The 12,218-nt window shown below is 34.0% G+C and overlaps 1 protein-coding gene across 1 annotated transcript in view; it reads left to right on the plus strand.

Annotated features, from left to right (window-relative positions):
- LOC150102169 (serine/threonine-protein kinase D1-like) overlaps positions 1-12,218 on the plus strand; it is a 250,179-nt gene that overhangs the window by 101,452 nt on the left and 136,509 nt on the right. Inside the window, exons 8-9 of the mRNA XM_090399630.1 lie at positions 1,424-1,568; positions 8,164-8,287. Of these exons, the coding sequence (XP_090255756.1) occupies positions 1,424-1,568; positions 8,164-8,287 (269 nt within the window). The remainder of the gene's footprint in view (positions 1-1,423; positions 1,569-8,163; positions 8,288-12,218) is intronic.

Genomic DNA, 12,218 nt, shown 5'->3' on the forward strand with positions numbered 1-12,218 from the left:
ATATAGAACACATCATCAGTGTATCTTAGCCAGATAAAGGGCTTGAGAATAGCAGTATCTTGAGCATGTTTTTTCAGAATGCTGCATATAATTGGCCACAGGCAAGGAGAGAGAGGGAGACTCCATGGCTGTACCCTTCATTTGTTTACAGATGGTATCTTTCCAGGTGAAGTAGCCAGAATGAATGGTAAAATTATTTAAAAGATCAAGATATCAGGGAGGAAACATTTTTTAGTAAATTCAATAAAGTGCCAGAAAGAGGGATATTGGTAAAAGAGAGAGAGGTGACATCAAAGATCACCATGATATCATTATTATCTAAAACTAATTGGATTAAAGATTTGAAATGAGTAGAATTTTAATATAAGATTAAGAATAATGTGTAAGTTGGGTTAGAATTTAGGTAATGTTTGACTAACTTGAGAGAGGAGGATTTAGGGAGATAGTAGCATCTACTATGGGTGGAGAGGGTATTTAGTTTATGCATTTTTGGCAATCTATATATCTGGTTGGGGGGGGGGGGGACTTTACAGTTTGAGTTTTTTAACTATTTCAGGAGGCCAAGATGTGACGTTTTTACTACTACTACTATGTTCACTGGGCATCTGCAGATGACGTATGGTCACTCCGATGCTCGGTGATGTTTCACACCAGGCCTCGCCATGTAGTCCTGTTGTTTGCTTTTCTGGCGGCCTCAACTCTCTGAAGATCAGTCACTCCACACATGCCATCCATCTATCTCATTGATGGCCTACCCCTGTCTCTTTTTCCAGGAACTTTACCTTCTATTACTGTTCTGAGAAGTCCTCCTTCCATCCTTTCTATGTGTCCAAAATATTTTAATTTGCTTCTCTCAATATCCTTAAGGAGCCTTAAAGTTCTACTGATCTTTTCTAACACCCATTCATTTGTACACCTTTCAGTATATGATATCCTCAGCAGCCTTCTGTAACACCACATCTCAAAAGCAGATATCGGTTTCTTATCTGACTTCTTTAGGTTCAAAGTCTCGCATCCATAAGTCGCTGTTGGAAAAAAAAAAGAATAGATACAAAGGGACACACTTCTGATTTTACTCTGTGTGTGTATGCGTGCGTGTGCACATTTTATGTGATTAAAGCTTTTCTTCTGGTGTTAAAGATAAAATATTGAAAAAATCAATTAACTCTTGCATGTATGTAACATGTTTTTTATTAATATATTCTATTGAACCTAAAAATGCAAATAGAACTGCTCAACATTGAATAATCTTCAGGATTCATTTAATGCTTAATTTACTAGGTATGGAATGCATTTTCTTTTCTTTCCCCCCCCCCCCCCATTCCTGTTTGTAAATTAAGATTCGAGTTAAGCTATGCACAAAGTTTTATTTTATTTATTTGTTATTTTTTTTTTTTTTTGCTGAAATGGTTTAATCTTATAGTGGAAGGATCAAAACTTGGAGATTCAGAAAATGGTAGTGAAAGGGAGAACATAGATGATGATTCAGATGCAGAAAGCGAACTATGTGCACATAAAGCTAATGGTAATGAAGACAGTCAAAATGATGAACAAAAACTAATAGCTAAGTGAGTTTAAATTTTTCTTATTAAATTGTGAAATGTTTTCACATTGTTAGCTATAAATAATTTCTGATACAGATAATTTCATTCAACTATGAGCATAGCAAATGTTTAGAACCCAAAGGGGGGGGGGGAATAATTTGTTTTAGTGGAAGTGCTAAATTCTTTTTAATTTTATAGAATTTTAGTAGTTTCTTATAATCATGGTTTCATAATAATGAAATATAGTTTATTGTACAGGTAAACCCCAAGTTGCAAATATAATGCATTCTTGGAAATATGTTTCTAAGTTGAATTGATGCTGAATTGATTTTTTTTTTTTCTTTCATAAGATATATTGTTAAATTTTTAATGCATTTCTGAGATGAATTCCCTTTTTTTGTGTGCGTGTTTATTTGCAGCAGGTGAACTTTTTGTTAACATAATTTGCAGTTTTGAATAACTAAACATTGATTTTGATTCTAACCTAAATTGTTTAACAGAATTCCATTTCTTTGATTATGATATTTCCTTTTCACAAATTGCCATGGATTGAACAGAGTTTGCACTGCGAGTATAATCACAATTTTTTTATTTGTGTTTTAAAATTGCTGCAGCTGTTAAAATGATTGTTGTTATAAACATGATCAGTTGAAGCAAGTGGTTTGCCATTTTCATATCACTTAATCATGATCAATTTCCTGATACATACCCTCAAGGGGTGTTCCAGGCTACAATTACAGCACTACATGATTAAGTTTACATTATTATCTCCTATCCAGAATTTTCCTCCAAATTAATTACTGCTTGTCAGCACTCCAATATTGTCATATCTACCATTTTGTGCTTCTAGACTGAATCAATTCACCTAGACCTTGGTCTTTCTCTGAGTTCCTTTTTTACTATCGTGACATCAACATCAAACACATCCTTTACTAACCTTTCCTCTCCCATTCTGTTTAGGTGACCATATCACCTTAGATTAGCTCTGCTTACACATTCTTGAATGCTAGCAATGTCAAGTTCTTTTTTAATATCATAATTTTTAATATGATTCTCCCATTGATTTCAACTATCACTCTCCTAATTTTTCTTCAAACCCTGATATCTGTGATCTCTAGTCTTTGATTAATTGCTTTATTTCTAACCAGTTCTCAGATATATAACTTAAAACTGGTTTGAACACCACCTTGTATACTGCTAATTTTGTGTTTTGGCTAATTTCTCACTTATTTCATATAAATTTATTCAGCTGGCTACCCACCATACCAGCTTTGCTTATTCTGTTAGCTATTTACAGATTTAACTTACTATCTTCATTAAAAACTGTGCCTAAATAGTTGAAATATTTTACTTGTTGTATAGGCTATCCATTCAGAATGCAGCTGAAGTGTACTATATTCTTGCGTATTTTCATAATTTTGGTATTTTTATTGCTGTTTTTCATATCAGATTTGTTACAGGCTGTTATTCAGCATAGTAGAGACTGCTGCAGACTTGCACTAGATGTATTTAGGAGTACATCATCTGCTTAGAGCAAAGAGCTAAGTTTGGCATCTTCAATTCTAATATCAGACCAAATGTCACTTTCATTCATAATGTAATCAATATAGATGATGAATAAGAGTGGAGATAATTTGCATCCTTGTTTTAGACCCGATTTTACATCAAACCATCTTTAAACCTGCATTTCCTTCAATTCTAACTGTTGAATTACAACTTATAGACTGTGTATTGCCCTGTATATTATTCCATCTATCCCATATAATCATCATCATCATCATCAAATTCCTGCCATGTACCCTCAAGGGGTGTACAGGATATGACAGAACTACATGAAAAAATTACATCATTACTAACTTCCTATCTACAATTTTCCTCCAAATCAGTCTGTTACTTGTCAAGACTCCAACATTATCAGATCTTATATTTCTATCGTCTAAGGCACTTTGTACCGTATCAATCCACCTATATCTTGGTCTTCCTCTGGGTCGTTTTCCTGCCAACCTGGCAGAGAACACTTGTTTTGCTAATCTTTCCTCTCCCATTCTATTTAAGTGACCATACCACCTGAGATTAGCTCTGCTAACACATTCCTGGATGCTGACAATGTCAAGTTCTTTCCTAATATCCTCATTTTTAATATGATATTGCCATTGATGCCATCTGTTCACGCCTCTAATCTTTCTCAGGACTCTCATATCTGCGGTCTCTAGTCTTTGGTCAAGTGTTTTACTTCTGACCCAGCTCTCAGATCCATAAGTTAAAATTGGTTTGAACACAGTCTTGTATACAGCTAATTTAGTGTCCTGACTAATTTCTTTCTTATTCCATATGAATTTATTCAATTGACTTCCCACGATACCAGCTTTGCTGATTCTGTTGTCTATTTCTATATTTAGTTTACCATCTTCAGTAAAAATTGTGCCTAAGTAGCTGAAATGTTTTACTTGTTCCACAGGTTCTCCATTCACAACACAGTTGACATTTTCAATGATTCTGCCTATTTTCATTGTCTTTGTCTTTTTATTGCTGACCTTCATACCATATCTATTACAACAGCTATTCAATTTAGTCAGAGAATCTTGCAGACTTGTAACGGATTTATTTAGAAGTATAACATCGTCTGCATAAAGCAAAGAGCTGACATTAACATTTCCAATTCTGATATCAGGTTTAATACCACATTCCTTCATAATGTGATCCATATAGATAATGAATAACAGAGGGGATAATGTACATCCTTGTCTCACACCAGATTTAACATTAAACCATCTTCCTGTACTTCCTTCAATTCTAACTGCTGACTCACAACTCAAATAAAGACTAAGTATTGCTTGATATAATGCCCCATTGACACCATATAACTGCAGCGTATTGAATAGCTTCTCTCTTGGCACCTTGTCATATGCCTTTTCCAAATCGACAAAACTTAAATACAGATCTTTGTTATATTCCCATGCTTTCTCGACTATTTGTCGTAAAGTGAAGATCTGATCCTGACAGCCTCTATTTGGCCTGAATCCAGCTTGTTCTTCACCAAGCTTTTCTTCCACAATTCTTCTCAACCGTTTCTCACGTATACTTGCATAGATCTTGCCAGGAACACTCAGTAGGGAAATACCTCTGTAATTCTCACATTCAGTTTTATTTCCCTTTTTATATATGGGTACTATGAGAGCTCTACTCCAATCATCGGGAATTCGTCCCTCTGTCCAGGCTTTCTGAACTATGCAGTGCAGCCACTGTAAGACTCTTATACCACCATACTTCAGCATTTCTGGTCGAATATCATCTACTCCTGCTGCTTTTCCACATTTCAAGCCTTTGATGGCTTTTTCTACTTCAAGTATGGATATGCATTCCTGACTGCATGCCTGGTCAGTGTTTTTTATCACTTTGCTGTCATCACTGCTTGTTTCATTTAGCAGTTTTTCAAAGTAATTACTCCATACTTCAAGGATATCTTTTTCTCCTGTTTTCATTTCACCTTTATCATCTCTAATTCCTTTTACAGCACTCTTTCCTCCATTCCTAAGCTTCTTCAACAACCTCCAGAATATTTTGCCACCTTCTTGATATTTATTTTCTATATTCTTGCCAAAGTCCTCCTATGACTTTTGTTTAGCTAGTTTTACACACTGTTTAGCTTTCTTACATTTGTCTCTGTATTCTGTAAGAGTAAAAGCTGACTTATTTGCCAGGAACTTTTGATATGCTTTCTTCTTTTCCTTCACTGCCTCTTTAACTTCCTGTGTCCACCAGGGAGTTCTGATTTTTTTATCTTTGCACACAACCTCACCACATGCCTCTCTGGCAGAATCAATCAATGTTTCCTTCAGAGTTTGCCACTGAATCTCCAAGGTTTGATTCCTGTTCTCAAACTCTTTCATTTTCTTTTCAATAATATTTCTGTATTTTAGTCTACTATCCCATATAATTGTATATTATATGGGATAGTGTTTCAAAAGCTTTTCACCTTGCCTTTTCCAGATCTGTAAAACTGAAGTACAGATCCCTGTCATATTCCCATGATTTCTCAACTATTTGTAAAGTGAAAGTCTGATCTTAACAACATCTGTTTGGCCTGAATCAAGCTTGTTCTTCTCTTAGTTTCTCTTCCACAATTTTTCTCAGCCTCTTTTCAAGTATGCTTATATAAATCCTCTTTAATTCTCACATTCAGCTTCATCCCTTTTTATAGATGGGAACTATTAGAACTCCACTACAGTGTAGCCACCGCAAACTTTTTATACCTCCATATTTGAGTATTTCTGATCGAATATCATCTACTTCCAGCTGCCTTTCCCCATTTCAAATTTTTTGATGATTTTTCTATCTGAAGTACTGATATGTACTAATGTTTGCAACTTTCTTGAAAATTTTCTGCTACAGTTCTCTCACTGCTTCTTTCATTTAACAATTTTTCAAAGTAATTACTCTAGACATCTAGGACATCCTTATCTTCAGTTTTCATGCCACCTTTATCGTCTTTGATTCCTTTTACAGTACTCTTTCCTTCATTTCTGATTTGTTATTTTATTTTATTTTTTTTGAGAGCTTCCAGAACATTTTACCACTTTCCTGATATTTGTTTTGAATATTCTTACTAAAGTCTTCCCATGACTTTTATTTAGGTACTTTTACACATAACTTAGCTCTCTTACATTTTTCTCTGTGTTCTTTTAGGGCATCTGCTGACTTATTTGCTAGGAACTTTTGGTATGCTTCTTTTCCAGAACTACTTCCTTTACTTTTTGTGTCCATTATGGGTTCTTATTTTTCTATCCTTACAGACAACTTCGGTTTTTGTTTTCAAACTGCTTCAAATTTTCTTCAATAATTATATATTTTTAATCCTTTATCCAAGTGTAAGCAAACAAAGTTTGCACCTGAAGTATTTTCAGGACTGGGGCAATTCATGGCAAGGGTTGTATAAGTTCTCATCACTTGCCTTAGTATCCATAATGCAAAGCACATATCCTTGTGGATATGTATAATGCTGTACATTAAGGGAAGGGTCACTACCCAGACTGGTTTCGACCTTTATTGAGGTCTCTTCAGTGGGAGCCAGACTCAGAGGTGGTGATACTAAGGTAGAAGTAATGGAGAAGTCATATTTCCATATGCCAGTTGCCAAAAGGTGTCATTAAAATTCTCTGGATTAGAGATGAGTTGATGGAAGTTTTTTCACTTGGCTATGCTACCAATTATATATTTTGTTTAATCCTTTATCCAAGGATTAAAGTGTAAGCAAACAAAGTTTGCACCTGAAGTATTTTCAGGACTGGGGCAACTTGTGGCAAAGGTGGTATAAGGTCTCATCACTTGCCTTAGTATCCCATGAAAATACTTCTGGTGCAAACTTTGTTTGCTCACACTTGGATAAAGGATTAAACCAAATATAAAATTGGTAGCATAGCCAAGTGAAAAATGCTTCCATCAACCTGTCTCTAACCCAGAGAATTTTAATAAGGTGTGACACCTTTTGGCAACTGGCATATGGAAATATGACTTCTCCATTACTTCCACCTTAGTATCACCACCTGTGGGTCTGGCTCCCACTGATGAGACCTCAATAAAGGTCGAAACCGGTCTGAGTAGTGACCCTTCCCTTAATGCATAGCATTATACATGTCCGCAAGGAAAAATTTTGTGTTTTAAGTTTGTTGCCTTAGTATCCCATTATGGGATACTAAGGCAACTCGTGGCAAAGCACCACCTTTGCCACGAGTTGCCCCAGTCCTGAAAATACTTCAGGTGCAAACTTTGTTTGCTTACACTTGGATAAAGGATTAAACCAAATATATAATTGGTAGCATATCCAAGTGAAAAAACTTCCATCAAACTTCCATCAAGAAGCCTTTACTGGTGAGGAAATTGATCATATTTGACTGGACTTGAGTCAGGTTATAATTATTTGGATTTAGAGAGAGGTAAACAAGATTCATTTGAAGGTGTTTCACATTGAACTGTGAGTTTCGTGTGGTAGAGATGGACAAACCTTCCAGTGGCAAACTAGAAAAGGTGATTCAAGACTGCTCTTATTTTTCTGTGGCATTAGATGAGTCTATTGATGTATCTGATACCAGTCAAATGCTAATATTTAGTAGAATAGTAGATAACTTTAATTGTTCTGAGGAACTTCTAAAATTGGTTTCATTACATGGAATAACGGAGAAGACATTTATAACCAGCTTAATCTGCTATATCAGAATATGATGGGTTTGACAAATGCACCACAACCATTGTAACTGATGGAGCTAAATAGATGACTGGTGACTTGCTAGTTTATTTAACAGAGATTCAATCAAATTTCAAATGTTACATTGCATCGTATAGTAATAAGCATTATTTTGGTCTTTACTAGGACTGTCTAATTCATTGGATAAGGTAGTGAAAATAATTAACTATAGGTAGTAACTGTGCTTTTATGCATAGAAAATTCAAAACATTTTTAGATTAATTTGATGTCTGATATGGTGATGTGCTTCTGCACAATTCAGCCTGTTAATTACATGCTGAAAAATGTTAATTGTGGTTTAAGTTATTCTGATGTTATTTTTCTAATGAAAGTAATTATTTTTCCTTTTTTTTTTTTTTTAATTTTTTTTTATTCCAGTGCCCAATCCAGCAATAACATACCATTGATGAGGATTGTCCAAAGTATTAAGCAGACGAGAAGAAAAGGTTCAAAAATTCTGAAACAAGGATGGATGTATCACTATACCAATAAAGATAATATGGTATGACTATTCTATATTTTTCTAACCATTATATATTAAGTGCACAATGTAGCAAACCTTGTAAATACCAACGGAGTAGTAGTTTCTTATAGTACAATGTTTGCTGTAATGAATTTAGACAGAAATAGTATTCTCCCTGATTCTGGAAGTAGTTTTCAGGAACAAGTTTTTAAAGTATCATTCAGTAGGAATAACTGCAACTTTTTATCCTTTGCGACAACAAACTTTAGTGAACTTACTCCTGAGCTGCTCTCTGTAGTGTCAATGGGGGGGGGGGGGAGAAAAAAGAGAAAGTAAAACTTTCAGATGTCGTGACGTTGTATAATTGTAAATTGATCACCAATCCAAGGGTAGAGAAATTTCTATTATACTGTGCCACTCTATCCTTAGATAAGTCTATATAAAACAGCAGGATCAATTCAAAGTTAGTTAGCTCTGGCCGAAGTATTTGTTTTCTACTTGGGATTCCCGCAAGATTCGAATTTTTGTGAACGGTGCAATAAAAAGGAATTCAGGCAAACACAATAATTAGATTAACAAAATGAAATATTTAATATAAGCTATATAACACATACATAAATTTTACTTCTAATTTTAAACAATAGAATCAAGTTAAACATTAGATCAAGTCAATCACATTAGTTCAATCTTCCAGACTTTCACATACACTTTCTCAGTTTCTGAGTCACGAAGTTCCTACACTTAATCAAACATAATAGAACTTCCTATCTAATCAGCATCCACACGTTTCTCAGTCATGCTATAAGCACAAAATATCACAGGCACTAATAGTTGTAAATATCTCTCAAGCAATTCTTATCTTCAATTCTCAATTTCGAAGAATTTCCACAGTTAAAGTTAGGTTAAACATAGCGTAATTAACACTCAATTCTTCATGCATTGAAATAATTCTATATGATAGTTCCTTACCAGAATTAGTTCCTAGTACATCAAATACGTTGTGAATATACCTTCAAAATATATTTATTTCGCTTAAGAACACATCTATAAGACTTATCCACAGTTATAACTAAAACACTATTAATCGCACTTCAGAACTCTAGACATCAACTGTAGGGTACTTGAATTATCCTTGTTATCATTCATTAACCAATTAAACACTGTGCAGTTCTCCTTAGGGCAAATCAGAAATAAGTCGCAATTCTAGACCAACTGGGTTTATTTAGAATTCTTCACTGAACATCCAGCATTTTATATCATCCGATTACGGCATTAATTTCTTTTTATTATTACTGCTGACTTCACCTTCAGCTAACTATAAGATTTACTTCGTCCTTGCTCACTTATAAATATTATCCCTTCTAACTTCTGCCCTTGAGAACCTTTCATTTACTTCCACTTCTCTAGTTTATACCCTTGCTTCCTTTCACTTCAAAAATTCCGTCTCAACTCTTTTCTTACCTTTCATTTTATTTATTTATTTTTTATTATTCTTCTCCCAGCTCACGCTCTTCCACTTGCGCTCGTTTACTTCATGCGTTTCCATGACAACAAATAAACGTAAACATTTTCGTTAATGTTACATAAGGCTATACCACTACATGAGTTAATAAAAACACAATAAATAGAATATTAGAGCTACTTAATCAACTCTTTCATTTTGTATACAGATAACTATAATAATATTGACGTTATAATATATATATAAGTTATAATAAATTATACACATATTATTGTTTAATTAATTAATAGCTGATTAAATTCAGAATAAATACTTAAATAAGGATTAATAAATAACTTTTATACAAGTCATGATTAATATATAATAAACAATGTTAAATGTGAATGAAAAAAATAAAATACACAATATAGTTTCATTCACAGTTTAACACAGAAACTATATGCAGATGAACTTGCCAATAAAGAAAACGAAAGAAAAAAGGAAGATGAGGGGAAGAGGAAGAAATGATATTACACGATTAATTGATGAGCATTGTAATCAACTGTTTCATAGCATTCCACTTGTTTCACTTATAGTACCATGTGTAGCTATAAATGTCTAGCAAGTAAGCCAACAAAGGTGTTCAAAATAGTTCTCTGTTTATGTTTTTGGAAGTAAAAAGATGAATAGTTTATGTATATACTGTGCTATACTATTTTAGACAGTTAAAAGAAGACAACATAGAAAAGCAGGAAGGAAAATTAAAGTAAAAATAAGAAAGACCAAAATATGGATTCAGTTTTATAGACTTTTACTATTCAGGTGTTAATGATTATAGTTATCATTGTTAATTAACATTGAGAGGAGAACAATTGGTAACCTTGCTTCAGCAAGGCTGTCCAGCTTAATTTATATATATATATATATATATATATATATTTTTTTTTTAAAGAATTGAATGACATAAACCGACAGTAAAGGAAAAAGGTTTAATGGTATCACACGACTAGTTTCGGCTTTTTACAGCCTTCTTCAGGTGTTTTCATAAAAGAAAAGAAAAAACATTGAAGATAAAAAACTATGAACAGCACAGGAAAGTCACTATACATATTTAACGTGAAAACGTTGTAGTTAGCGTATTCAAAGCTGTTCCTTCGTTGGCTACATTGTTCGGTGAGTGCGTGTGTATAGCATCTCGTGAGTGCCAGTATGCGATCACAGCAGAATGACAGTCTGGGAGGTTGTAGCTTAAATTATTATTTAAATGTACAGGGTTGAGGATGATTTCTCTAGAGTCTACAATTTTTCTCTCCAATTCGTCATGGCAACGGAAAATGTTGTTAGATCTATCCGAAAGGATTGTATGATTATAGTTTTGATTATCAGAATCGGCAGAAAAAAAGGATATGGCTGAATAAAGCACTGGCACGTGTTCTCTTGTAAGTGATGTCCCTCCTGTACTCCTCCATATGCAATTCAATAGACTTATCCGTCTGGCCAAAGTAAGGAATGTTGCAGTCACACCATATCTTGTATACACCGGGATATTTTAGGTTGTGATGGCTAGGCTTTGGATGGCTCACTAGAGAGTGGATCTTAGGAAGCAGAGTGAATAAAGTTCTAATGTTATATTTTTTGAGAACCTTGGCTAATTTTTGAGAGACTGAGCTTATGTATGGTATAGATATATTGCCTTTAACATTATTCATTTCTTCAGTATGTCGACTAGGAGGATTAAAAAGGTGTTTTTTAGTAATTTTTTGAGAATAACCATTCAGTCTGAAAGTAGATCGAAGAAAATTGATTTCTTTATGAAGTTCATCTGGGTCGTCAAGAAGAGAGCGAGCTCTATGTCCCAAAGTAGAAATAATTCCAAGTTTCTGAGGAAAGGAATGATGGGACTGACTATGGAGATATCTATTGGTGTGTGTAGGTTTTTTGTACATCGAAATTTTAAGTTTTTCAGAAGAACGGGTCAGTTTCATGTCCAGGAAAGGGAGGGAACCATTAGTTTCAAACTCAGCCGTGAATTGGATATTCGGGTGTTGACTATTGAGATGTTCTAGGAAATCCAGGAGAGAATTATGTCCATGGCTCCAAATGAGGAAAATATCGTCCACATATTGTTTCCAAATTCTAGTTGCTAAGGAATAGGAAGAGATAGCTTTAACTTCAAAATCTTCCAGATAAATGTTGGCGAGTACAGGAGATAAAGGATTACCCATTGCTAGACCATGATTTTTCTTGTAGATGGTGTCCTGAAATCATATCATATATATATATATATATATATGATATGATATGATATAATATAATGGATTTACTTGGCTGAGGAGCATATTAAAGCACTGAAAGCCGAGAGATAAAAATAGAAATACTATTTTTTATTTAAATAACGCACACAAATAGTTTTGTCTTCTTAGAACACTTCATCGGTGCATTACATGAATAGAGACAAGACATACAATAATATAGCTATAAATTAAATTGCCAGTGTACTACTGATATTTGAAGGCATTTCGAATACCA

This window comes from Typopeltis vanoorti, chromosome 10 (assembly GCF_054136105.1).
Source record: "Typopeltis vanoorti isolate ZY-2024b chromosome 10, IOZ_Tvanoo_1.0, whole genome shotgun sequence".
In the NCBI taxonomy this organism is placed as follows: Eukaryota; Metazoa; Arthropoda; class Arachnida; order Uropygi; family Thelyphonidae; genus Typopeltis; species Typopeltis vanoorti.